This window comes from Podarcis vaucheri (assembly GCF_965113315.1).
Source record: "Podarcis vaucheri genome assembly, chromosome: 7".
Taxonomy (NCBI): domain Eukaryota; kingdom Metazoa; phylum Chordata; class Lepidosauria; order Squamata; family Lacertidae; genus Podarcis; species Podarcis vaucheri.
The window spans coordinates 34,231,344-34,256,397 of NC_138765.1; the positions used below are offsets into that span (position 1 = coordinate 34,231,344).

The 25,054-nt window shown below is 44.6% G+C and overlaps 2 protein-coding genes across 4 annotated transcripts in view; one reads left to right on the plus strand and one right to left on the minus strand.

The window, feature by feature from the left end:
• Window positions 1-1,135, minus strand: part of COL9A2 (collagen type IX alpha 2 chain) — a 55,025-nt gene extending 53,890 nt beyond the window's left edge. The window contains exon 1 of the mRNA XM_082233213.1: window positions 924-1,135. Coding sequence (XP_082089339.1) covers window positions 924-995 — 72 coding nt within the window. The 5' untranslated portion in view covers window positions 996-1,135. The remainder of the gene's footprint in view (window positions 1-923) is intronic.
• A 3,368-nt stretch (window positions 1,136-4,503) lies between these two features.
• Window positions 4,504-25,054, plus strand: part of SMAP2 (small ArfGAP2) — a 29,889-nt gene continuing 9,338 nt past the window's right edge. The window contains exons 1-7 of one of the 3 annotated variants that reach the window (XM_082233174.1): window positions 4,504-4,971; window positions 5,764-5,882; window positions 20,047-20,180; window positions 21,467-21,552; window positions 22,977-23,055; window positions 23,880-23,960; window positions 24,505-24,583. In XM_082233174.1, coding sequence (XP_082089300.1) covers window positions 5,780-5,882; window positions 20,047-20,180; window positions 21,467-21,552; window positions 22,977-23,055; window positions 23,880-23,960; window positions 24,505-24,583 — 562 coding nt within the window. In that variant the 5' untranslated portion in view covers window positions 4,504-4,971; window positions 5,764-5,779. Of the gene's footprint in view, window positions 5,883-20,046; window positions 20,181-21,466; window positions 21,553-22,976; window positions 23,056-23,879; window positions 23,961-24,504; window positions 24,584-25,054 lie in introns of all 3 variants that reach the window. The other 2 variants (XM_082233176.1, XM_082233175.1) reach the window with 2 other exon arrangements.

Below are 25,054 nucleotides of genomic sequence, written 5' to 3' on the forward strand. Positions count from 1 at the left end.
AGAAGTTGTAGAAAGGACTGCATGTATCTCTGACTGCATGTCACTGTCCCTAAGGTGAGACCCAATATTCAGCAAATCAAGGGCTTTCCAACCACCACCACCAAATAACTCAAAGCATTATCTTCTGCTTCAAAAACTGTTTTTCTTTTTCTTTTCAGAATTGACCAAGGACTTGGATTTTTATTTTAAAACATCCCATTGCCATCATCAGATGACCAGCCAAATTTCTTCAGCTCCTTTAGTTTGCAGTCTGCAGAGAGTACCGGTTGCTGGACATATCCTGTTCATCACAATCAGGATAATAATAACACATCTTTTGCCCCGAAAGACAGATCCACATAAGTACTTTTTAATTTGGTTCCCAAAGGCAAGATGTTTTTCCGCAGCTGTCCAGGGCCCTACAAAAGGCAACATTTCCTGCCATAATACTTACTACCACCCTACTGAATATAGTGGTATAATGCAAGATCCCTTTTAGACATCTGAAATCACTTTTGTTTTGCTTCTTACAACATTGCTTCCACAAATCTCTTCCACAGATCTCTTCCCTGTTCACTTCCAGGGAGTAAAATTCCCCAGGAGTCTCCGTGCAGAAACACAGAGAGACCCCTGAAAACAACAAAAAACAGTTTTGCCAGGAATAAAAGGAAAGCACTTCTCTCCTCCCCTGACCCAGCCAAAGAAAAAGAAAAAATAGTATGTTTTATAACCCCAACAATCAAGCTGTGCCAGTTCCCCTCATTATTTTAAGCTTGCAAGAAAAGATAGTGTATTAAAACTAATTATTCGGACATTGTCCTCCCGCATTGGATCCCAAACTGCAAACAAGTTTTGTTCTTTTCAAGGCCCCCACCCCCACCCCACCCCATCTGGATCACACCTAGACATTTTCCAGTAGAATCATAGGTAAAAAGGAAACTTACGAATTGTGTCACGGAGAAAGAGATGGTTTGGAGGAGAAGGCAGAATTTGAGGCTGCCCCCAAAACTAGCCATATCGAGGTCTTCAGGCTAGCTGGATGAAAAGTGGGGGCCCGCCAGCCCCTGAATGACTAAATCTTTAGATCCAACAGGAGCAGAGAGAAAGGCAGAAGGGAGGAGATGGTGGGTCATTAATATGTAGTATTTTGGTGAAAGGGGAGTTAATGACCTGACTGGGAACTCCCCTCCCAGCCCACTGACATATGAGAGGAGAGGAGCTGGCCTCAAAGATGGAATTCATGGGCCAGGTGAAGGGAAATTACTGTAGGCACCCTGCTCTTTTGTCTCCTCTTGGACTGTGGGAAAGTATAAAACATTCATTATTCAGCCCTGTTTAAGGGAAGTTTTTAATGACTGGTGTTTTAATGTATTTTTAATCTTTTATTGGAAGCTGCGAAGAGTGGCTGGGGATACTGAGCTAGATGGGCAGGGTATAAATATTTTATTTTTATTTTTTTTATTATTATTATTTTCCTTAGCACAGAGGTGGGAAACCTGTGGCCTTCCAGGAATTGTTTGACTAAGACACTGAGGGCTTTTTTTAGGGAAGCCCTGTTTAGGAAAGTTTTTAATGACTGATATTTTAATGTATTTTTAATCTTTTGTTGGAAGCCGCCCAGAGTGGCTGGGGAAACCCAGCCAGATGGGCGGGATAGAAATAATAGATTGTTATTATTGTTTTTTAAATGAATTTTCACTGGTGATGAGGGGGGTGAACTCAAAATGGCAATTTAAAATCATGCAAAGGGGTATTTTTAATCTTTATTTAAATAAACAAGTACCACAAGGCATTCATTTAAATTAAATTAAATTGTAAATTACTGTGATTTAAATAAACTGCGCATTTAAAACTCCTCAACTCCAAAATATTTATTTTATTACAAAATCCTGCTGAACATAAACCTATGGAACAGGCCTTTGTCATCTCCCGCCTCTGGTTGAAAGAAAGTAAAGTACAGCGGACTAGGCTGTACCAATCCCATTCAGAGCTATGTTTAGCTATTCATTAACTGCTTGTGTTGTTATACCTCTTCGCAGGTTGCCTGCTACAAGGTTATGCAGGGACACAATTATTTCTGTTTGCACTGAGCGTGGTGAGGGAGCTGCAATTCCAAAAGGTTTTGCACCGTGCCAGAAGATGTGGGCAGCAGCTGGTGAAGACATGCAGACATTGAACAGCCTATATCACTCCCTTGTGGGATGTGGGACACTGCAGAAATTATTTGCCACTTGTCAGGTGCTTCCTTCCTTAGGGCTCATCCCCACTTCTGCTTGTCCCATGCTTTCGAGGTTTCTCATTTGCCCTGCTGCTTTCCTAGGAAAACCCGCTGTTTACTGCTCAATCCAAACAAATGTCAATTGGGTTTTCTGTAGACTGAAGGTTGTTCTGATTCAGCAATAAATGGGATTTTCCGGGGGAAAGTGGTGGAGCAAATGAAAGCTCACTAACCCATGCCTAGAAAACATGGAACAAGCAGAAGTGTGGGTGACCCCTCGGAGGGGGGATTCCCCTTCCCCAGCTTATTCACTCCTATATCTTCTTTTTCTCTAGAAGGTGAAGGTGATATTATAGGAACTGGACTAGGACTTGGGAGACCAGGATTAAATTTACCACAAAACTAATGGTGAGACCTTGGGCCAATCACTCTCTCAGCTTAAACCAGAGTTGCTGTGGGGAAGTGGAAGACCATGAGTGCCACGTGAACTCCTTGGAGGAAACCAATAGTGGCGGGGGTTTTTAATGTAATAGAGAAGATCTCCATCTTGTCTGCCCTTGTCCCTGAAGTGGAGCAAGGCTTGAAATACAACAAAAATGAAGCAAGCTTGGTGTTGAAGCCATAAATCCTGCCTGAGTGTCCGTCTTAAGATGGACAATGGGAACTGCTAGGTTCATATTTTTATTGCTGCAAACTGCCTTGATATTTTTGTTTATGCTAGAGGTATATAAATATTTTTAATAAACAAATAACTAAATAATATGATGAGAATGCAAACCTGTACAATTATTTTGGAAAGTTTCTGCTATTGTGCGAGAGGTGATACTGCCTGATCTGAGGCTAGCTTTAGAGTGTAGTTCTTATGGAGAAAACTGAAAGACAGCATTTCAGAACACCAAGACCAAAGATGATTTTGAAACTGTGTGGTAGCTGTTTATTCAAAACACTGGAAAGGTCAATATACCGTATTTTTGCTCTATAAGACTCACTTTTTCCTTCCTAAAAAGTAAGGGGAAATGTGTGTGCGTCTTATGCAGCGAATGCAGGCGGTGCAACTATCCCAGAAGCCAGAACAGCAAGAGGGAACGCTGCTTTCGCTGTGCAGCGATCCCTCTTGTTTTTCTGGCTTCTGGGATTCAAGGGGGGGGGGAATCTTGTTTTCATCCTCCAAAAACTAGGTGCGTCTTATGGTCTGATGTGTCTTATAGAGGGGAAAATACGGTGCCCTCAGCACCCATGGCTCACTCTGGGTCAATCTGTTAAGATGGAGAGTTAAAGACACTTAACTGATATAATCAACTCTGTGACAGCTGGGGCTAATGGGAGTTGTAGTCCAAAACATCTGGAGAAACCTAAGTTGGGGAAGGCAGGTCTAAAGCGTCTCCTGCATTGCTATACACATTCAACAGTCTTCCCTACTACCAACCACTTGTGACACTGCCTCTGTGTTACTCACTTTTCCTATAGTGTCATTTCTTAATTAATACAATTAGCACCTCAAATTGAGACTTCTGGGATCTGAAAGCTCAGTGCACACACACAAAAAAACATTGTGTAGGTTTTTAGTCTTGGAGGGCAGCAGTATTACAGTTTGGAGTATAAAAAGCTAAGGATGAGGAAGAAATTCAATTCAGTTTGCACTTTGAGGTGCATATACCTAATTTGCACTTCCTAAAACAATATGCGCTTTGAAATTCCCACTTCGCCAACTTTTGCAGTGAAGTTTTCCAACCAAATAACGTGTGCAGAAATGTTCGTATGCCTTCTGCAGTGTGCAGTCTGCAACATCTGCAGTATGCAGCCTACACTGACAGGCAGCAGCTCTCCAGGACTTCAGCAGGGCTCCCTTCCAGCCCTGACTGGAGATGCTGGGAATTGAGCTTTGGGCATCTGACAGGCAAAGCAGCCCCCTTCCTCCGAAATTCCCCTCCCCTCCATGGATCAACACAGCAGCTTCCACTTCTCCTGAAACAAAAACCACTTTCCTCTTCCCCCGCCCCCAACCCATTTATCCCCCCTCCCCGCCGCCCTCATTCATTCACTCTCCCGTTCATTCATTCTTGCCTCACCCTTTCCCCCACCGACTTCGCTCCGCCCCTCCGATTTGATTGGCTCTCCGTTCGACGCACGCGCCTCTGCAATCCGCTCGTCGAATAAACCGAGGTTGACGGGTTTAAAGTATATACAGTATAGTATATACAAAAAAAAACCCCTCAGAAAAGCCGGTGGGCGGGGCTTATATCACAGCCCCGCCCACATCTCCCGGAAGCGTCTAGCGGCGCTGTGTGTGCGTGTGCGCGCGCGCTGCGCTGCCAGGAGGCGGCGCCGTCAGTCGCTGCCTGGAGACGCGCGCGCGCGCACGTCTTTTTCCTCTTCCCCCCTTCCTTCCTCTTTTCTCTTTCTTTCTTCCTCCCTTCCTTTCCCTTCCCTGCCCGCCTCTCTCCGTACCTTGACAACGTCCTCCTTCGCCACCGGTGGCTGGGGGTCTTTCGGGCTCCCCCTGCTTCCCCTTGAGGGGCCAGAAGGGCTTTGTGTGGGAGGCGAGAGCTGCGGCTGAGGGACTTTTTGTATTATTATTGGGGTTTTTGGGGGGGTGACCTTTGCTGGAGTTTTAGGCGCGGTTTTAAAGTGGCCACAGGCACCGCCCGTCCCCTCCCCCCCCCAAGGTGGCGGTGGGAGGCTCCGGAGCCCCTCAGGAAAACCCCCTCTTGAGTCGCCCAGGGTCGAAGGTACACCTGAGTGCCGGCACTGCATGTATATCTGAGGAAAGAGAGGTATTTATTTGCCAGGTGCTTGGCAGGTCCTGTAGGGCCCCTTCTGTCGTGTCTGCCGGTGAAGGGGGAAGAAGAGGTGTGCTTGGGACATGCTCCTTATCTACTTATAGGGGTGACCCTTCGCTGGTCTAGGTTTGCGGAGGTAGCAAGGGCATTCAGACGTCCGGGGTGCTAGGTGCCTTTGGGGAGGCTGAGTTTTGGAGCCTTGGTTTCCAGAGAACTTGCCAGGGTAGGGAAACCTTGGGGACTGTCAATTGAGGTGGTGGTGGTTGGGGGAGGAGGAACTGGCAGCTGCAGCTTATTTAGTTCTGGTGCTGGGTTTTGCTTCATATGTGGAAAGGGGGGAGCCTGACCTGGCCCCTGCTTTTGGTTCGGGAAGTGCTAGAGGGATGCTGTGACCAGAGGGAGGCCGCAGAGAGGCTTTATTACGGAGCGTAATCCTTTGTAGCATGTTAGCGTGCTTCTGGGATATTATTTCAATGGGAAGGTCTGTGGAGGGGTTAAAAACTGTGTGACAGTCAGTTGGGGAGGAGTGCTCGGCTCAGCACTGCAGAAGGCCTTTTTGGCAAAGAGCAAGAGGGGAAGTTGCATTGTTGGGAGCTGAGAGGCCGTTTTCTCTCTAGACCAAGATCTTGATTATGTAGAAGGGTGTGAGCTGAATTTTAGGGTGGGGTGCACTTTATCAGAGGTGTGGAGTGAAGGAGCCTGGAAAGGCCTGCTTTAGAGCGCTAAAGGAAGGAAAGGACATCTTTCCCTTTTTATTTTTTTATATTTTTTTGCACTCCTGCGCAGCCATCTCTTATCTGCAATGACAGGCAAATCGGTCCGGGATGTGGATAGATATCAGGCTGTCCTTGCCAATCTGCTGTTGGAAGAGGAGAACAAATACTGTGCAGACTGTCAGGCCAAAGGTAACATGCGGAACCGGTGAACGTATTGTGGGGTTGGGGAAAACTCTGAGCTTAACCTTACCATAGGGAACTGTGTGGCAACGAGTAGGTGGGATAAGATTGTGCCACTGTTGGTGGATGATGATTATATCTTCATTGGTGTGTGCCAGAGCATGTTAATATGCATATGTACATAATATGCATACATAATATACAAATACACGTAAGGTTTTTTTAATTAAGAAATTACTAAAAGCATTATAAAAATGTAAGCAGCAAATGCTGTGAATTTCAGGTCATCTTCATTAATACTGTGTGGTATCAGGATGAGACTTCCTCTTAGGCAGAAGCATGTACTGCAGGTTTCTTTGTCAGAAATTCTAGCTCCTTGGGTGTATGCGCTCGTGCCCTGCCTCTTGAGTTGGATGAAGGAGGAAAAGCAAACAGGTGGTGAAAATCATCCCTGCTGCTGGAAAAATCAAGTGGCGGTATGAAAGGAAGGTTGCTGGCAGGCTGGCTGGCATTTTTGTAAAGGGGGGGAGGGAACCCACGCCTAATGCAGGGGGTACTGCATGCAGTTGGTTACATAATGGCATCAACTGGGCAAATTGACAGCACAGACTGTATTATAAATTCTGTATCTAAAGAAGGTACATTGGGGATGAATTCTTTCTGGAGGCTGTTAAGGCCAGATCACATGGGAAGGCCGCATCAGAAAAGAGAAGGGAAGGATGATTCACAAAAAATACAGATTTGGGAAATGTATATGTGAGCCATGGGCAGCATCTGTCTACTGGAGTCTAGCATTATGTACTCCCAGGCTCCTGTTAACATTCCTGTGTCTCAGCTTCCTGTTAAATGCCTTAACTTTTTAGCTCTTTGGGTTGTAAGGAAGTTTGAAAAAAACTTAGTGTCTGGAAGGGTCGCAAACAAACATGTTGGTAAGGCAGCTCAATATTTATTCCGAATGCCTCTGATTACTAAGATCTCTTCAGAGTTCTCAGGAAGGCTGACTCATGATATCCTCAAAAACTGATTTTGGAAAACTCTTTGGAAGGGGATTGCCATATCTGGAATGGAGAAGATGATGCTTCCTCCCCCAATCAAGCTAGCTAGAAAAATGGAGCATGTTTGGCTTCTTTCATATATCTTTGCCCCCTTACTTCCGTTGCCCAGTGCTGTTTGCTCTGCAGTAACCATTCTGAAAACACTCTGCTTGTGTTCCTGGAAGCAGGACCCAGTGGCCTTCTGGTTGCTTTCATGATGCAAGGCTCCAAAGCTTATGGTTAAGAATAGTAATATATATTACAATTGAGAATCCAGTATAAACTAAACATGTTCCAACAAACTCTGCTCTGGGGTCTAGTGGCACTTTGCAAAGTACAATGCAAAATTGGGGAAAGATTAGCTGCAGTCCAGATTGCCCAACTCTTAAGCAAAGAATGTTTTGGCTCAGTTGGTTCGGTCCCATCTGTGCTTTAAGCAGAAGGATTCCTGTATTTTGGAAGTCAAGTGGATTTCTTGGTGGATGTTGGTGGCTTGAAGCTTGAGTTACCAATGATTTAGGTCATCCTGCCCCAACCGAGTGCTCTTCAGATGTTTTAGATTATGAATTCTCATGGGGGTTCATGGTCTTGGAGGGCACCAGGCTGGGGAAGGCTGATTTAGGTTTTGTCCTTTTCACTCTTTGTGCAGCACCAAACTTCAGAGCTTCTAGGCTGGGCTACAAAGAACATGTGAAGAATGCTGATGTGTTTACAAACAGAATTGGGTCATTAAATTGATTGGAAGCTCAAGGCTGGTGGCAGGGGTAATACCCCTTCACAAAACACATCCTAAAAATATGGAATTCATTGCCACAAGTAATGGCGAAAGGTTAAATGGAGCCTCCAGGTTCAGAGGCAGTATAACTGAATACCAGTCGCTAGAGGAATGATTTCTGTCTTGCTCTGCTTGTCTAAGGGCATCTTGTTAAAAATGTGCTGGCCTGTTTGAAATGAACCATTGATTCATATCCGGCATAAGATCTGTGTATGTCTGAGGGAGAAGCTTCTTGTAAAGTCCATAGGCACTTCTTGTGTTATCCCATGTCAATAAGGGTTCAGGTCTATAACACCAATGACCAATATTGCTGAAGACCTTTGCTTAGTTTCTTGTTGCCTGCCTCATATTTCTGCCCACTTCCTGTTTTTCTGAGTTTCCTTTCTTCATTTGCTTCATAGCTTCCTGTGTGCTCATAGTCCTTGACTCCAAGCAGCCTACGCTAGCCTCCCCGTGGTTGAGCGTTGGAAGATATTTCTATGACAGTTCCCTGAGAAGCCAAGACTGATAGTTTTGCTCTCTATGATACTTGGCTGAAAAAGCTTTCTAAAAGGTTCCCTAAAAGTCTGTACAGTATTTAATATCCACTCCCTGACCTGCCAGCATTCGTTTTTGAGTAGCCCATAAAACAGCAAGCTACCTTGGTGCTATAATTAATGTAAAATTGAAGTGTGCCATTAAAAATGTAAAATGCACCATACAGCTAACAAATTTCAAACAGCCAGTGTCCCCGCAAAACTGTACAGAAAATTTAAAAAGCATGGAGACAAAAAGGAAACAAAAGTGAAAAAGGATGCCTAGCACGAGAAGAAAGCTGGTTAGGTTTGACAAGGGAAGTCTGCGGTTAATACCTGATAGATTCATGATTTTCAGACTGTGATCAGGGACTCTTAGGATTCTAAGGGTGTCTTATAGCAGTTCTGGATCCTTAGTACCTAGGTCAGTAATGGTGGACAACCCTTGTGTTGTGTACTTCTAGGATCCATTCACGGATATGTTTGCCTTTTTGCAGAGTAAACGGCAAGACCAAACAGACTTTGCTATCATCTCACATGGGCTGTGTATGTGACCTCAGACATTTTCCAGAATCCTCTGTATCGTGTAGGATGTTTTCCCTCACCTTGGTGGGGCTTCCAACTTCACAGGTGAACTTTAGTCAAAAGTGCAGAACCTCAGACTGGAATTATAAGTGAGTAGAGCCTTAGGTGGAGAGATATGCGTGGGGAAAGAGACCTTTTGCAGTTGCCTGAGTTTGACTTAAACTCTCCTTGGTAACGTGGGTTTTTTTCCATTTGTCTTCAATGGAACAGTCTCCTGAGCCATGTTTTGACATTGAAATGACACCTGGCCAGATAATTGACTGTGAAGATTGCTATGCACATCCACAGTGTGCTCAATTTAAATATCTCTTGGGATGACTTCGTAGATAGGGTTTTCTTAATGCTCACTGCTTGCTTCCCTGCCATATTTTGGGCCTGAAACAATTTCTCCCTTGGGCCAGATTAACAACCCTAATTTGGGGATTTGGCTGCTGTTGGTGGGGTGGCAGGGGGAGAGAGAGGGAGTGGTATGCCTTTTGTTGCAGAGAGTTGGTCTTCTTCCTTAAGTTATCTGAATATACTCTTCTATTTCGCTTGCAGCACTCTTGTTCTTTCTGCTTATAATACTACATTTTGCGATCTGGTTTGCATCCTCCACAGTAAGGGCTTATGCAGGCTAGTTAAGCAGAACTTTATTTACATACTGCTTAATGCTAAATTTGGCTTCTAATTGGTTTACAAAATATAAATATGGGGACTGCAGAATTGGGGACATTAGCATTTGAGTTGAATGCTGGCAGAAACTGAACCCTGTTGGAGCAGCACACTTTACTCTGGATACAATCACATCAAGAGTCTGGTTTTAGGAAAATAGGAAAGATATTTATTATTGGAATAAATGTTGGATAGGAAAGATGCTAGTTCTGTTTTGTTAAGGGAGGGAAGAGAAATAGGAAGTAAGATCAGGTCAGCAATTAATAATAATAATAATAATAATAATAATAATCCACCCTTCACCCTAAAGTCCCAGGGCAGGTTACATCATTAAAAACACTAAAAACTTACAATCATACAAATAATTGTATGTCAAGTGTCAAAAGCCAGGGTAAAAAGGTGCATCTTCAGCATTCTCCAGCAACTGTATAATGAAGTTGCTAGATGCACCTCCACAGGGAGGCAGTTCCACAGATTAGGGCTCACCACAGACCATGCCCTCTCCCAGGCGTCCACCCCCTGCCTGAGTCTCTATGAAGGAACTACCAAGCTGGTCTTCTTTGCCTATCTCAGCACCCAAGAGAGTCTCTAAGGAAGAAGGTGGTCTAAGTTACGAGTAACACTAAAGGAAGAACAACCCAGGTTGGGATAAGGACAGTCTAGGAAACTTGGCGCTTTCTCATGCAGATGCATCGGCCTACAGTGCAAGCTAGGTTGCACCCCAGTACTTCCAAGAGGTTCCTCCTGATCAACATGGAGTAAAAATTAGTGATTTAGCCAGAGCCCCTGGCAGAAGTCAGAAGATGAAGGTGGTACAGGAAGGTTGACCCCCGCCCGTGTTCCTCTTCTGTACATAATGGTCATTGAGATTTTGTCATTTTTAAAGCACTTTCCCACTTGGATAATGGTCAGGCTTGTAGCAATTTTGTTTCACGGGAAGTTGCATTTGGCTTGAACCTGTGGTTTTGTTTTTCTAGCGATTGCAACTGGGGCATAAGGCAGCACAAACGCTGCCACAGCAACCTTGAAGAGGGAAAGATACCTTGTAGAAATGGGATGGCAGTGAACGAGGAGGTTTTATGCCTAAGCAGGCATATAGACTTCAGTGCTGAGAAAATGGGACAAAGGCAACAACAGAAGATTAATCAGATTGTGCGTAACATGGCTAATTGCAGGGTGTCCATTTGTGTGTATACCTAAGGTTGTTCTTTTGGCTTTGAGCAAACTTGATCGCCTGCCTGCCTGCCTGTAATACTTGCGTCTGAGTGAAGGTAGTTTGCGGGGCTGTTGCTGTGTTCTAACATTTATGTAGTGCAGAATGTGCTCGATGCTGTACATATTGCAGTGATGATGACTGTTCTTTTGCAAGATGAGCAGCCTGACCCACTGATTGCAGTGGAACATACTCCCAAGTCGGTAGCCCAAATTTTTGGTAATTAAGAACTTGAACTGCCTGTGCCTTCTGGGATGTTACAGTTGCAGAACACACTAAGGAAGCGACGAACCTTTTGAGTCAACAATGGCATGTTTAATCTGGTTGAAACTTGAACTGGAGCCACTATAAACAAAGAAATAGATCCATGGGCAGCTTATTCTGGTTCATAGCAGCTATCTTAGTTTTTCTTGAGTGTGAGGGGGAAGTATGGCAAATAGAGGAACTGAAGGGCAAAGGCTGTTGACAGGTTTTTTCTCCAGACCATAAACTTAGCTCCTGTTTCTTCAACCACGCTTGCTTCCTTTGCCTTGCTCAAGAAACCCTCCAATTGGCTGTAGCCAATGCTGTCGTCTTCAAAAGGTCCTGTTGTGTTAACTTCCTGTGACTACACAGAGAAATGATGAAATTGTCCTTTATCGTTCCCAGTGCTTGATGGTAAAGCTGAGTCAAGGCTGCTCAGTGTGTGTTAATAAATGTGCTTGTTGAAACAAATTCATTTTGTTTTCCAGGCTGGAAAAACTTTTTTCATGTGGCCCCTACCCACAAAGGTTCAGTGCAAGGTAACACTGCCACAGCACAAAATGGAATTGCTTAAATTACAGTGATAACTTATACTACTGTTTTTGCAGTAGCACTAGAAAGGTACAGAATGTAGTGTTGGGTGCACAATTCAATTCTCCTAGAATCAGGACTATTACTTTTCGAAAAGCAAGATTCCAGCCCTTATGGTTGAGAATATATGCTTGAAAGCATGCAAACTATGCTTGTGAACTCTCAGAAGTGACATCTAACATGACCTTCCGTGGCCCCGTTGTCCTGTCTAGTGGATATAAGGGCAAACTGCAAAAAATATGCTAAAATTTGCATAATTTATACAGGATGTAAAATGTTGGTTACCTTGGAATAATTTAAGCAGGGGTGTGTGCATTCACACGTAATATTAAAATGCACACACACACCATAAACCAGGCTGTAACTCTGACAAATCAGATGCTTTACATGCAGAAGTCCTGGGTCCAATCCCCAGCATCCTCATGTGGGGCTGGGAGGGAACCATGTCAGATCCTAGAGAGCCACTGCCAGTAAATACAGACAATACTGAACTAGATGTACCAATAAGCCAACTTCCATTGTTCCCCTTTAGCCTGTCATGGTTAGGCTTACTGTAGCTGCTGTCCCTGGCATGTCCGTCTTTAGTTGGGTTGATTGTTGCTTTGCCTTGGGTGGGGTGGTCCCCACCAAAACATTTGTTCGCAGGACCCACACCTGTCTTGGCTTCTACCATCCCCAAATGCCTTTGCGACCCAACTCTCTTCTCTGGTGCCCATGGCAGCTGTTGATACTGTGTTCTGCCTGCCTACCATGGTCACCTGTGGTATTTCATATGCACATCAAGTGGGTTTCAATACAGTAGGCCCACAACGTACACAGGGGTTACATTCCAGGGGTAGCACATAAAGCCAAAATCGCACATAGTCAAAACAAATTGTGTGCAATGAAGGGTGGAATTGCCATTTCCTCCCACTCTCCGGATGCTTGCCCCCTTTCCACCTTTTAATTAAAAACAAAAATCGCCTAGCAAGTAAAGCTGAATGTGCACAAGTTAAATGCACATAAGTTGCAGGTTTACTGTATTCTTGGGAACTACTGTGTTTTTCAGGATAGCTGCTTTGGTCACATTGTTCGCATGCAAATAAAGATGGATAGGCTTGTCCCACTGGTCTCCAGAAGCCTCACACACCCAGAAAAGGGCATTGTCTTTGGGCATGTTGCCTTGGGCCCAACCTGCCTTCTGATTTGTATTAACCCTGCTGCGGGGTATGGATGCTGAGAATGGTTTGTCAAGCTAGCATTGGAGTTTTCTAAGCATGTGTGACATTCTCTGGCTTGCTTGTCTTTGAAGCTTTAACACTAAACTGATCACGCTGCGCAGCTGTACTGTATCTGATACCTTCCCCTTCTCCAAACTCTTCCTCTCTACTTCCAGATCCACATCCCTTCTTTCCCACAGGTTCCTTTGGATCCAGAGCCACAGGTGACAAGAGCTGCAGGTTCTTCCCCAAGTGGAGCCCCCACCAGCTGATTATTGCAACTTCTACTGTGTCTACTCATCAGGTCTTAAGGTTGCCCCCTAATTCCTCCTTTGGTTTGTCCAAACATCATTCCCCTGCCTTCCCCTGCTTCCTTCTTGCCCCAGTGTGTTGTGGGAATTTCCCCTTAAGTCCCTCTCTGAAATCCAACCCTCTTGCAGCACATTGCCAGGTAGATGGGAAGACCTTACCCTTCCTTACTTTTGTGATGGCGCACAGTTCTTGGTATTTAACCATAGCATTTATTCATTGCTTTTATCGTGTATACTTGCCATAAGCAAGGTTGGAAGAGTATTTCAAATTCCAAGGCACAAGTACTTTTTTCCACCCTGGGAGTGGAAGCTTCTGGGCTCTGGCCTTGGACAGACCTAAATAAATATTTCAGTACTCCTGGATGCCAGCTTGATTCAGATTTCTAGGTGGCTGGTAGCTTTCCAGCTTCTGCCTTGGAGCCTCTGATGCAGTCAGTTAACATCATATGTGGTTACCAAATCAGTTGTGCAAAGGGAGATGTCTGTTTTCATAGGCTGTTACCTAAGATATGTTTCCAAAAGTATATCTGGAGGGCAGATATTACCTGCTCTCAACTTGGGGTTGTCTTCTGGAGTTCCAGCTAAGTGCATAGCATTTGAGGGCTAAATTATATGTGCAGCTGCTCTTGAAGTGGTAAGGCTGGAAACAACTTTTGTATTAGTTTCTGTGTGGCTTTGTTTTCAGTGTGCCACCCTGCATTCCAAGCTATGGAAATGACAACTTTCTACATCTGCAATCTAACTGCCACTGTGTGGTTTCATTAGAGCTAGAAGGCAAAGCCGGTGATGTTTCAGAGACAGCAACATATCTAAAGCATATATAGGTGGTTTGATAAGGGAATGGCATGTGTGTGATGTAATTGTGTGACTGTCCACCTTTTGTGGAAGATTCAATAGCCTAACTGAGCTGTACAGCTCAGTGTTCCTTAACATTGGTGGCAAGCCATTTGATGTTTTAGTTGGTCTTTGCCAGACTCCATTTTGCAGATGCCCTGAGCTACCTGTTTATGAACAATGAAATGTAAACATTTTTCCCCCCTGAGCTCATAGCATGGGCTGTATTGTGAAACTGGAGCCTCTGAATTTGTGTTTTGTGTGAAAGACAGCTGCTTTCTGTAGAAAATTGAACTTTCAATTTAATATTTTTTTCACAAAAAAAACCTGGCAGGTTGCCATAGTGATGAATGTATGAAATCCTTTTGGGAGATGTCAAAACGCCTTCATAAAACCCACATGTGTGGATACCAGTTTCTTTTGAAACAGAACCTGCTTGGAGTTTAACAGAGAGACTTGTCTGTCTGGGGAGTGATGAAAGCAAAGATTGTTTTCGTAAACATAGTCAAAATCTGACTTTGGGCAGCACACAGCATGAGCATATTCCTTGGCCGGTGAGAGATTATATCAATAAACTTGTGTCACTGTTATGGTGGGCTTTAACCATTAAATAATCTATGACCTGTTAAGTGGGCCCGGGGGGGGGGGGGACTGTTATCATGACTATTTTATTATTATGCTGTCAGTATGCTTTATATTATGTTTTTTATTATTGATGCTCCGTAATGTGTTCTTAGTGTTGTTAAGGACAAGATATTGGGGTTCGCTAATTAAATCATTTCCCAACTTTGGGTCTAGCCCTGTGGGTTCAGAATTGGTCAGGTTCAAGCACGAGACCAAAGCCAGGTTAAAGAAACAAAACAACAGCTAGTTAAGCCTGATCATTTATTGTTGCAACAAGCTTCCAACTCCTAAGCAAAAACAAGGAAGAAGAACCCTGAACAAAAGGTTACATGAGTTTTGAAAGTTCCCACAACTTCTCATAATACATTTCACACAGTGTCATCAAAACACCATAGCTACTGTTTTATTGCTGATTACAGTTCAAATCCTACTTGTGTGTTAATCTGATTATAGTTATGTTTCTTCAAATACTCAGCAAAGGGCTTTCACTCCTCTCAAAATATAGATTCCTCCTGGTCTCTGATTTTTGTTGTCAAACTTGCCAACTCCATATACTCTGTCAGCTTGTTCAGCCGAACTTCCTTGGTTGGCATATCTTTGTCTTTCCCCTTTTGTGCATATGTTACTCTTGCTGCTGTCGTTGAATACAGGAATAAATTAAGTAGCTTCTTAGGGATATCCTATTCCATTATTCCTAGAAGAAAGGCTTCTGGGGTTGGCTTAATATTTTTTTTTGGGGGGGGGGCGTCTTAAACATCTTCTTTAATTCCATATATATTGTCTCCCAGAATTCTCTAGCCTTTTTGCAGGTCTGCTGCATGTGGAAAAATGTGCCTTCCATCTCTTGACACTTCCAACATAGGTTTGAACCATTTTTGTACATCCTGGCCAATTTACTTGGGGTCAGATATCTGACCCTGAAGGCTCATTCCTCCTAAGTGTGAATTAGGTATGTGCTTAAACTTTCTGCTGGACCTTCATAGATTTGAATTTTTTTCTGGCAAATGGAGAAAAGGCCCTAGTCTATTGCTCCAGTGGTGGATCAGCCACCCTTTAAAACAACCCATTGTAGCCTTTAAAACCACTCAAAATTGTAAATTGGCACAACCCACAATTTAAACAACTTTCCCTCCCCTCCCTCTTCTATATATGCAGTTGTGCCTTTGGGATTCGTTCCATTTGAAGGCCTAACAGTGTTTTCTTTCCCCCTTCTTGACTTGCCCTGGAAAACATGATGAGTATTTGAGATCATAAAATTGTAGGATGATATTTACCCCCTGCAATAGCCTTTGGTTAAAATCTGAATTGTTGCTGCTACTTTGATTTAAGGTATAGGGAAAATGTGCATCTTTCACAGCGTAAAAAGCTGTTTCTTGGAATAACAGAGTTCTCTACACCAGGCTTCCCCAACCTGGATCCCTCCAGAACCGCTACTTCCATCATCCCTGATTATTGGCTGTAATTGGCTGGATCCAAAATATCTGGAGGCCCCAGTTTTGGGAAGGTGACTGTACACACTGTTTTTGGAGAAACATGTTAAGAAACTTGCTAATTTTGTTTTTTCTCTTGGACACGTGGGTCTTTTCAAGGCACAGGAGCTTAGCAGTAGGGATGCAAAGCCAATTTAATTGTTCCTTAGCAGCAGACATTAGAATCCCTTTTTGTTAGGAAGACAGTCTACTAAGGGATTCTTCCACAGCCATGGCTTGAATGTTGTTGGGAAGCCCTCAAGATTAAGCCCACAATCCAACTTGGTTTCGATCATATCCTTACTGGCTGTTCTCCTGTCCCAACAAGAGCAGGTACATACTTCCCATAACATCCAGACAAAAATTGTGCCGTCTTCCACTTCCCCTCACACCAAAGTTCCAGCATACATGCATTTTTAGTGCTGTGCGGCACCATGAGAGGTTGGCAGTACAGTTGCTGTTTCATTTGTGCATTTTTAAGTTGCTTTCATGGTGGAGCTGGCAGGCAGAGCTGCTTGTGTTCTGCTAATGTTTTATTTATATAGAAATCTTTCTCCACTTCCCAGCCCACTGAAGCCTGCACACCTATAGCCCTAGTTAATCCTATTCAGGCATTTCTCTTGGATACTGTGATGTTCCTTGCTTCTTGTGTTTTGAAACAGGGGTGGGCAGCCTTCGACCCAAGAGCCAGATGCAGCTCTCCAGGGCTATTTGTAGGTCATGAGCATCACTGGTTCTGCTTCATTCCATCCTCTAGTGCTTTGGCCTGCCTGGAATGTGTCTCTGAAATGTAGTGATGCCTCTAGCATACCTGGATGGAGAAATGGATGTCTCTATAGAAACCTATGACTTCTGTGTGGCTGGAATGTGGCCTGCCATACTAATATTGCTTCACTCTTGACTGCCATGCGGCCTCTGGAATGTTGCCCATGAGTAAATGCGGCCCCAGACTGAAAAGGGTTCTCCATCCCTCCTCAAGACCTCTGTGTTGTAGATTTCAAGTAATTCTATGGAGTCATGAAAATGCATCGACACTGGAGAGGAAGGGGTTGGCAGTTATAAATTTTGTATTTTATGTCACGCTTTCCCTAAGCATTCACAGTGGTGGTGTTGGCCATGGTTTTGTTTCTCCAAAGTCTGGCTTGTTGTCCAGTAGTTTGTGCATTTGTTGCTTGTGAGCTCGTGGGTTGGGGTGGACAAATAAAGCGGAGCCCAGGGTGGCAAGCAGAGTGGCAACGCAATATAATTAAAGCCTATTTTGGTACTTCAAGTTACAAATGCCTCAGGTTACAAACTCCGCTAACCTGGAAGAGTTACCTCGAGTTGAGAACTTTGCCCCAGGATGAGAACGGAAATCGTGTGCTGCTGGTGCAGCGGCAGCAAGAGGCCCCATTAGTGAAAGCACGCCTCTAGTTAAGAACAGCTTCAGGTTAAGAACGGACCTCCAGAATGAATTAAGTTCATAACTAGAGGTACCACTGTAATGTAACTTAAAATAAATTAAATTTAAGAGCATTAAAAACATTTATTTGCTATTCTGGGCTCCATTGGGAGGAAGGGAGGGATAAAAATATATTTATTTAATTTATTTATTACAGTTGCATACCCTCATAGCTAATAATTTCAAAGTTGCCAGGAACAGCACGTTTCAACCATCAACTGCCTGGGTGAGCAGGAATGCTTTTAAAATTCTGCCTGAATGTTAATAATGAGGGAGACAAAATTCACCTCACCAGAGATGGTTTTGCACAGATAGGGAAACTCCACAGAGAAAGCCCTATCATGGGTTAATGCCAAGAGGGCAGCACCCAGCAGTGGTGCCACCACCAACGAGGCCTCCGTTGCTGATTGTAGGTTCAGAGATAGTAGATATTGGGGGGCGGAAGCCCCTTTTATGTATATATTGAATTACTGAATAGCTTTAGATTCTGTTTTTTATCCAGCGCCTTCAAAGCTGCCCTTACATCATTTATAAAACAGAAATGAAAAAATAAAACAGACTTCCTGTTTTAGATTGTGAAGGATAGGGAAGAAAAACACCTTTAAAATCAACTTAGTTGGTGGCAGTTGATCTCTCCCTTAAGTTTTGACTCTTGTGCCTGCAGAAGCCAAGAAGCTAAACTGGAAATTGGCTCTTAATAGTAGGACACAATTAAAACAATTAATGTTTTCATTATGTCTGCTTAAGCTTTTTCAATGGAACTGTGGTGGAAGGTGGTGGAAATGAAAAACAAATCTTCCCTACCAGCATGATATTCTGAATTGGTGTATGTCCCCCATCTACTGTCTCAATGAAGGGGGGAGAGAAGTGGGGGGGGGTTCAGATGTTTCCAACATTTGCATCTCTTAGCGCAGGCTAGAGCTGTATGTGAATCAGTATTGGTGCTCACCCTCAAGGTGATGAAACGGCTTTATCTAGATTACTAATCCTTTCCAACAAAGTAAATGCTAAATATAACAGGGACTTTAGACCTAACCCTAAATGATTCCTAGCTAACTTTCAGGGCTAAAAATAACTTATAATATGTGGTTACCTAGGTTCTCTTTTCATTCAAACGCTTGACTTCTCCGGCCTCTGAGGTTTCGTGTGCAGGCATGCCAACAGGACTGGACCCCCTGCATCTTCCCCCTAGCTAGGCAACCTTTTGGCAGGAATCAGCAACCTATTGCTGCTTATTTTAGCCTGGCCTATCTCACAGGGCTGCTGAGAAGATAAAAAGTGGGAGGGGAGAAAAATGTACACAGTCTTGAGCTCCTAGAAGGAAAAGTCTTACCCATAGGCGCTAGGGGTGCAGGGCACTCAGGCACCAGGCTCTCAGGAGTGCCAGGCCGAGAGTCCAGGGCCCGAGAGTTGAGTCCGGGGAAGAGCCTGCCCATCGGTCAGAGCACCATGGCAGGCTCTGCTGCTGCGGTGCAAGTTTGGGGGTGACCAAGCCTGCGAGGCCCTGAGGTGGCCGGCCGACCAGCTCTGCCCTCCTGCGCGCCTGGGACTGGGCGGATCTTTGCACCCCAGCGCTGCATATGCTTAAGACAGCCATGGGAAAAGCAAGACATAAATGTAGAGCCAGCAAGAAAAGTGAGGTGTAACTATATCATGTGACTGGCAGCAGCTCTGCAGAGTTTCAGGCAGGAGTCTTTCCTGGTCCTATGTGGAGTTGCCAGAAATTGAACCTGGGGCCTTCTGCATGCCAAGCAGATGCTCTGCCACTGAATTGCAGCCCTTCCCAATACTGCTGCACTCAACTGCCTCTGTGGCTGGACTTGAAGACCTGCGATTCTATTCCTTTAAGGATCTGCCTGTGCAAAGCAGCGTAGGCGAGAAACCGTTTCTGTCCCACACCGCTGGTTGTATTCAAAGCAGCTGATTATTCAGTTTCAAGGGCACATGAACAAAGTGAGCAGCGCTGTGCAGCCTTGTGTAGTGACTCCTCTCTTACTCTGCAGTGGGCTTCCTAACTGGCTTGTGTGGGAAAGAGTTGTGGTTGGCTTTGCAATGAATGAAACTCAATTCATATTTGGGCGGGGGCTCCCAAATCGCAGATTTGCAGCAAGTTTTTTTTAATGAGGCGCATCCCCATCACCTGCAGTCTGCACCTCAGTCTCTTCACATGTGTAAACCAGACCTAAGTGCAGATGGGAGCAATGTCTAGAAAGTGTACAATGTCCTTCGCCCTGTGATTTATGCAGAGGCCTTTGCATACAGAGAAATCTTCCACTCCTGCCTTTGAAAAAGAATGCTGCTTCTTGTTCTAAGATGGTGCTCTGAAACTCATGCTTTTCTTATGGATTCCTAGTCAATGTGGTTGGGATAGACAGGGTTTTGGACCTGTTGAATAATTTTTAAAAAATGAAACTGTCTTTTCCTGCCTGCATCTGTTTTGTCCCCCACCTCTCCAGTCCTGTGCCTGTTTTTTAAGATAGAAAGCATGGTCGGATTCTTTCCCAATCCCTCGTTTCTCCAGCATGGTTGTGACCTTTGGTAATGAATGTGTTAAAGCCAGCCTACATTGCAGATGGAAACTCTTCAGCCCCTGCCTGGCTTGCAGCAGTTTTCAGGGCAGAGCCCATCATAACCAGCTTGATGCTCAGAAGTGCTCCTGTGACCACTTCCTTTGTACTTTTGCAGGGCCAAGATGGGCGTCATGGAATATTGGTGTTTTCATCTGCATACGTTGCGCCGGAATCCACAGGAACCTGGGTGTCCACATATCCCGGGTAAAATCTGTCAATCTGGACCAATGGACACAAGAGCAAATACAGGTTAGTAACAAAAAACTATCTTCCTTGTATGTGGGCTTCATTTTTGAGGACCATTCAGCTTCTCCTCTGCAGTTCTGTATCTCTGCTTATATTAATATGGGGAACCTTGGCCTTCTTTTCTCAAATGGCAGATGAGAATGGAAAACGTGAGCCTGGACTACTCGGGTGCTCCTCCATGCAACCTTCCCCCCACTCCCTGCCCCCAATAGTTAGAAAACTCATGTGCTGGAGCATAGCTTTGTGCTGGAGTGTAGCTGTGTTTTTTGCTTAGAACCCCAAGAGCTGCCAACCAAAGCAGATCCAGCAAGCCTGAAGTCTGCCCTCCAGAAGGGATCTGGTAGGTAGTGCTCCTTAAGGAGAGGAGTCTGAACAAGAGTAAATCGAGCTTGTGTGCAATTACTCAGAGATTGTCATTGACTCTGCATTGACTCTGCAGTTCAGCTCTTGCTTTTTATCAGTGTGCTTCAGATCTAGGACATCATTGTGTTATGCAAATCAGGTTATGCTTGCTGCAGTGCTTACACACTCTGTAGAAAGTAAAAAAGAGAGAGAGATGGTTGTATTAGACCCAAACAAAATTATCCAGCCTGAATCAAACCATCAGTATTACAATGCCCTGCCCAATCTGTATTTCAGTTGATATTCCTAACTCTCGAGTGAGTGAGGATGAACTTCTCTCTCACAAGTACTGAAGAATAATTGCAAATGTATTCCTGGCAGTGTTCTCTGTTCCTTGCCTTGACTTTAATAAAAACTAAAATTGAATAACTGTGCTGAAAAAGTGGCTTAGTCCAAGGAAAGCTGAACTGTGGGAAGTTTAAGGCAGGCAGCGATGTGAATGGGCAAGACAAATACAGATGCAGGCACTTGAGAATATATCAGGCATCCACTTTGGAAGGAGAGGAGAATTAAAATAAATCTGTCCTATTGCAAAAGCAAAAAGTGTTCCTTGTTGAAAGAACAAAAACTGCAAAAAGCCTCTCTTTGTAGCCATTAGGAGCTGCAGCCATTTTCTGCTGATCTGTCAGAAATCGAGGACATGAATTAACTAAGTCACCGTTACCGATGACTCTGCAGATTGGTGTAGGAGCACCTTTCAGAAACTGCTTTGGCAGACTTTGAAAACTCTCATCTCCTTCATGCCAGCACAGAGCAGGCTCTGTGATACTCCTGCATTCTGGGTTCCATAAAATGTTTTATGCTCAAAGTGAAACAATGGCAAGAATAGCCTAACTGGCAGCACCCGATTCCATGCAATTATTGAAGGTTTCTTGCTTCTGTTCCAGTGCATGCAGGAGATGGGGAATGGCAAAGCAAATCGCCTCTATGAAGCTTACCTTCCGGAGAACTTCAGGCGACCTCAGACGGACCAGTATCCTTCTTCTGCCTCTCTTCTCCCAGCATATTGATGCTAAGACTTTGTTGCATGGAGGGCATCTCACTAATCTCTGAATGCATACTTTTGAAGGGAGCAGAAGTCTACCTTAAATGGAATGTATAACTTTTAAAAATATTTGTTAGAGTCTGTATTCATTGAGGCCTCTTTGTTACTTGGCACTTTTTGGAAAATTAGGCTGCAGAAGGTGCTGTTGCTAGAGGGGTGACTGCCCACAGCAAAGCAGACGGATGCTGTGGGTTTGTCCCATTTTGTGACTACGGGTCTTGAATGCAGGGCCAGCAAAACAGGTGGTGAAACTTCATGTGCTCTCCTCTCCCTGCAGTCATGATCTTGGTCCCACTCCCACCGGGTCAAACGGGGGGGTTGCTACCATGGTGCCCATTGGTGCAGTTGTGCCTTTGAGGTCTTCCCCTGGCACCCGTGCCACCTTTGAGCCGTATTCCTATAAATCCCCCTTGGTCATGAGATGGTGAGGGTGGTTACTTTTCTCACCCATGAAAAGTCCATAGAGCTGGAGTTGGAAGAGTGGTGTTTTCTCACTTCCTCTTTCAGTTCTAGGTGCTTTTTTAACGCTGAGCTTAATTATACTGTATCCAAGATTCCTTGGAAAAGCGAAGTGTGTGTGTCTCTCTGTCTCTCTGCAAGGCAGGGGGGCTGATCAAAGGGAGGGAAGAGAGAACTGACTGGAGTGGGTGGTGCACAGCATTCGCTCAAAAAATCTTGGCGTGTGTTGTGCATTCCAAGGCTATGGCCTCTGCATTTCTAATTGTCAAGCTCAGGCCCAGGGGACTAATGCAGCCCTTCTGTCTAGCCCTCAGACTCCCTCCAGGCCACACCACCTCTGCTTGCACCCTGAGTGTTTTTGCCCAGCTGGTACATTCACTTGAACTTGGATAATGCTTCTGGCTTGGATGGAGGATAGAGAGGGATGTGTGTGTAAAAACTAGCCTACCATACAAAAGTAAAAACATTTGTTGTTCTGCCCACCTCTGCCTCTGGCCTCACCTGCCACTGTCATGTGGCCCTCAGAAGGTTGCCCAGACGGGAATGTAATTATTGGGCTTAAAATGGTATCCCCACCACAGTCTAGGTAGATTGGAGGCGAAAGCCCCATAAAAGGCACTGGGTTGCTGCTGGATCTGCACATGTCCTGTAGCTCATACGAGTAAGGCACTGTCACCACCTCTGCTGGACTTGGCTGGCAAGCACAGCTATAGCAACTGAGCCAAGGATCCTGGTGGTCACAGTGTCTACCTTTTCAACAAGAATAGAGAAGGTGTGGGTCAAACCATGCCATGACAGAGGTCTAGCTCGTGCTACAATCTTGCTGCTACCTAACCATGTTGTGCACAAGCTGTCAACCCTTCCTTGTTCTTCTTTAACTGACATCCGTGCAGAGCAGTGGAGGGCTTTATCAGGGACAAATACGAAAAGAAGAAGTACATCGACAGAAGCCTCGACATCAACGTGTTGCGAGTAAGTATTAAATGCATTAGAATGCTTGCTGCATCCTGAATATATGATGTCCATTAAGTCCCATCTAACCCTGTCCTGTTCATTCTGACTGGCAGTGCTCCTTTTAAGGCAACCTTCCCCAGCATAATGCCCTCTGAATGTTTTGGACTACAACTTCCATTACCTTGTGCCAGCTGGGGATGATGAGAGTTGTAGTCCAAAGCATGGAAGGAGCCACACTGACTACCCCCAGGGTAAGACCTCAGACAGAGAGGTGTCTTTTCCAGTCTGGCTTCCCAAGATCCCTGGATTTGAATCTGGGATCTGCTGCATACAAAGCAGTGTTATAAATTCAAGAGTATAAAGCCATAATCTGGACTAATTTGTTAGCATGAGACAGCCAAACTGTTGGTGGCCCAGGTTTTGGAAGAATTTTCATCTAAACTGTCCTTTTATGGTAGATAGGATAAGAGTTCTTCACCTCCCCCCCCCAAAAAAAAAATATCCAGTTGAGCTTGCCAGAGGCTGCCATCTTGGTCAGCACACTAGGACTTTAGACTACCTGAACCTTTTTTGCATTTGCTCAGCAGCCAGATGTGGCTACTGTGTCCTCTTGCAAATTGGAGAAGTTGAAAGGGAATAAGCACCAACACATGTCCCATTTCTGACGTAATATGGCTGGAAACTAGGAATGCTTCGCTTTTGTTGGGGAAGTGTGGTGTGGTTTAAGGGGTTTTACATTTGCCAGACCAGCTGGGCTTTCTGTCCCACTGGCCTGGAAAAGACAATGTCATGTTCAGCTACCTTCCTCACTCTCTCACTGCTTCATTTGATTGTATACACAGAGAGAAAAGGATGACAAATGGAAAAAAGAGATAGCCTCAGGGAAAAAGCTGGAGCCAATAATCTTTGAGAAAGTGAAAATGGTAAGACAACCCTCCCTTCTGCTGTGTGTGGTTGTTCCTGAACTTCAGATGGACAGATGGGGGCGTGTTAACATCTGGGACTGTAATTTTATGCTCCGTGTATCTTTTGTTTTGTTTTCTGTTGGGAATTTGAGTAAACCCTCTTTATGTACAGAACTAGCATGTGTTCTTTTACTTTGGTAGTAGGCAACCAGATGCCCTTCCAATGTTGTTTGACTCCCAACTCCCCGGCAGCAAGGCCCAGTAGTCAGGTATGATGGGAGTTGTAGTCTGACAACATCTAGAGTGCTCCGTATTGCTTGTCTCCAGTTTACTTAGTAGGTTTATTTTCTGCTTTTCAAACAGCCTCCAAACATTTGAAAAAGCTTTTCAAACTGGAGGCAGCTTTTGACAACATGTGAAGGAAACATTTGGCAACCTAGTACCTTCAAGATGTTTTGGACTACAACTTCCATCAGCCCTAGCCAGCACGTAGTCCAAAACGTCTGGAGGGCACCAGATTGGCGAAATCTGCATCAAAGTAACTGTACTCTATTTGGCTCAGCCTCAGAAGAAAGACGACTCTCATGCCAGGAAAAGTCCTTCCAGATCTTCTGAGCCCGTCATGGACTTGCTGGGACTTGGTAAGGTTACGTGCGCTTTGGAGCTTTTTCTTTGTCCAAATGCACCTTGGTGTCATGTTCTGTACATGATAACACACACTGTAGGTGCTGGAAACAGGTTAAATAGCTGCCACAGGGTATTCTGTCCACTCTTGTGTTCCCTTGAACAAAGGGCTTTTATCCATAAGGAAAACACACATGGCAGGCAAGCCTCTTTGAAAGACAGCTTGTGCCTGATTTTACTGCCCATTCTCTGCAGTGTGAGAGGTGGGGGAGCATATGGTGTGTTGTTGTATGCTCCCAAGCTTATGTAGAGTCAGGCCCTGCACTACCCCTGTGTGAACTGTGTGTCACCCAGAATCCTCTGCAATGCATCAACACGGGAACCAATCCTGTTTGGTTTGGGTGCACAAACGGGTTCTTTGCTGGGAACTCACTTGTGTACCTGAAGAAAGCAGGATTGAATTTCCTGCTCATCCGTTGATGTGTAAG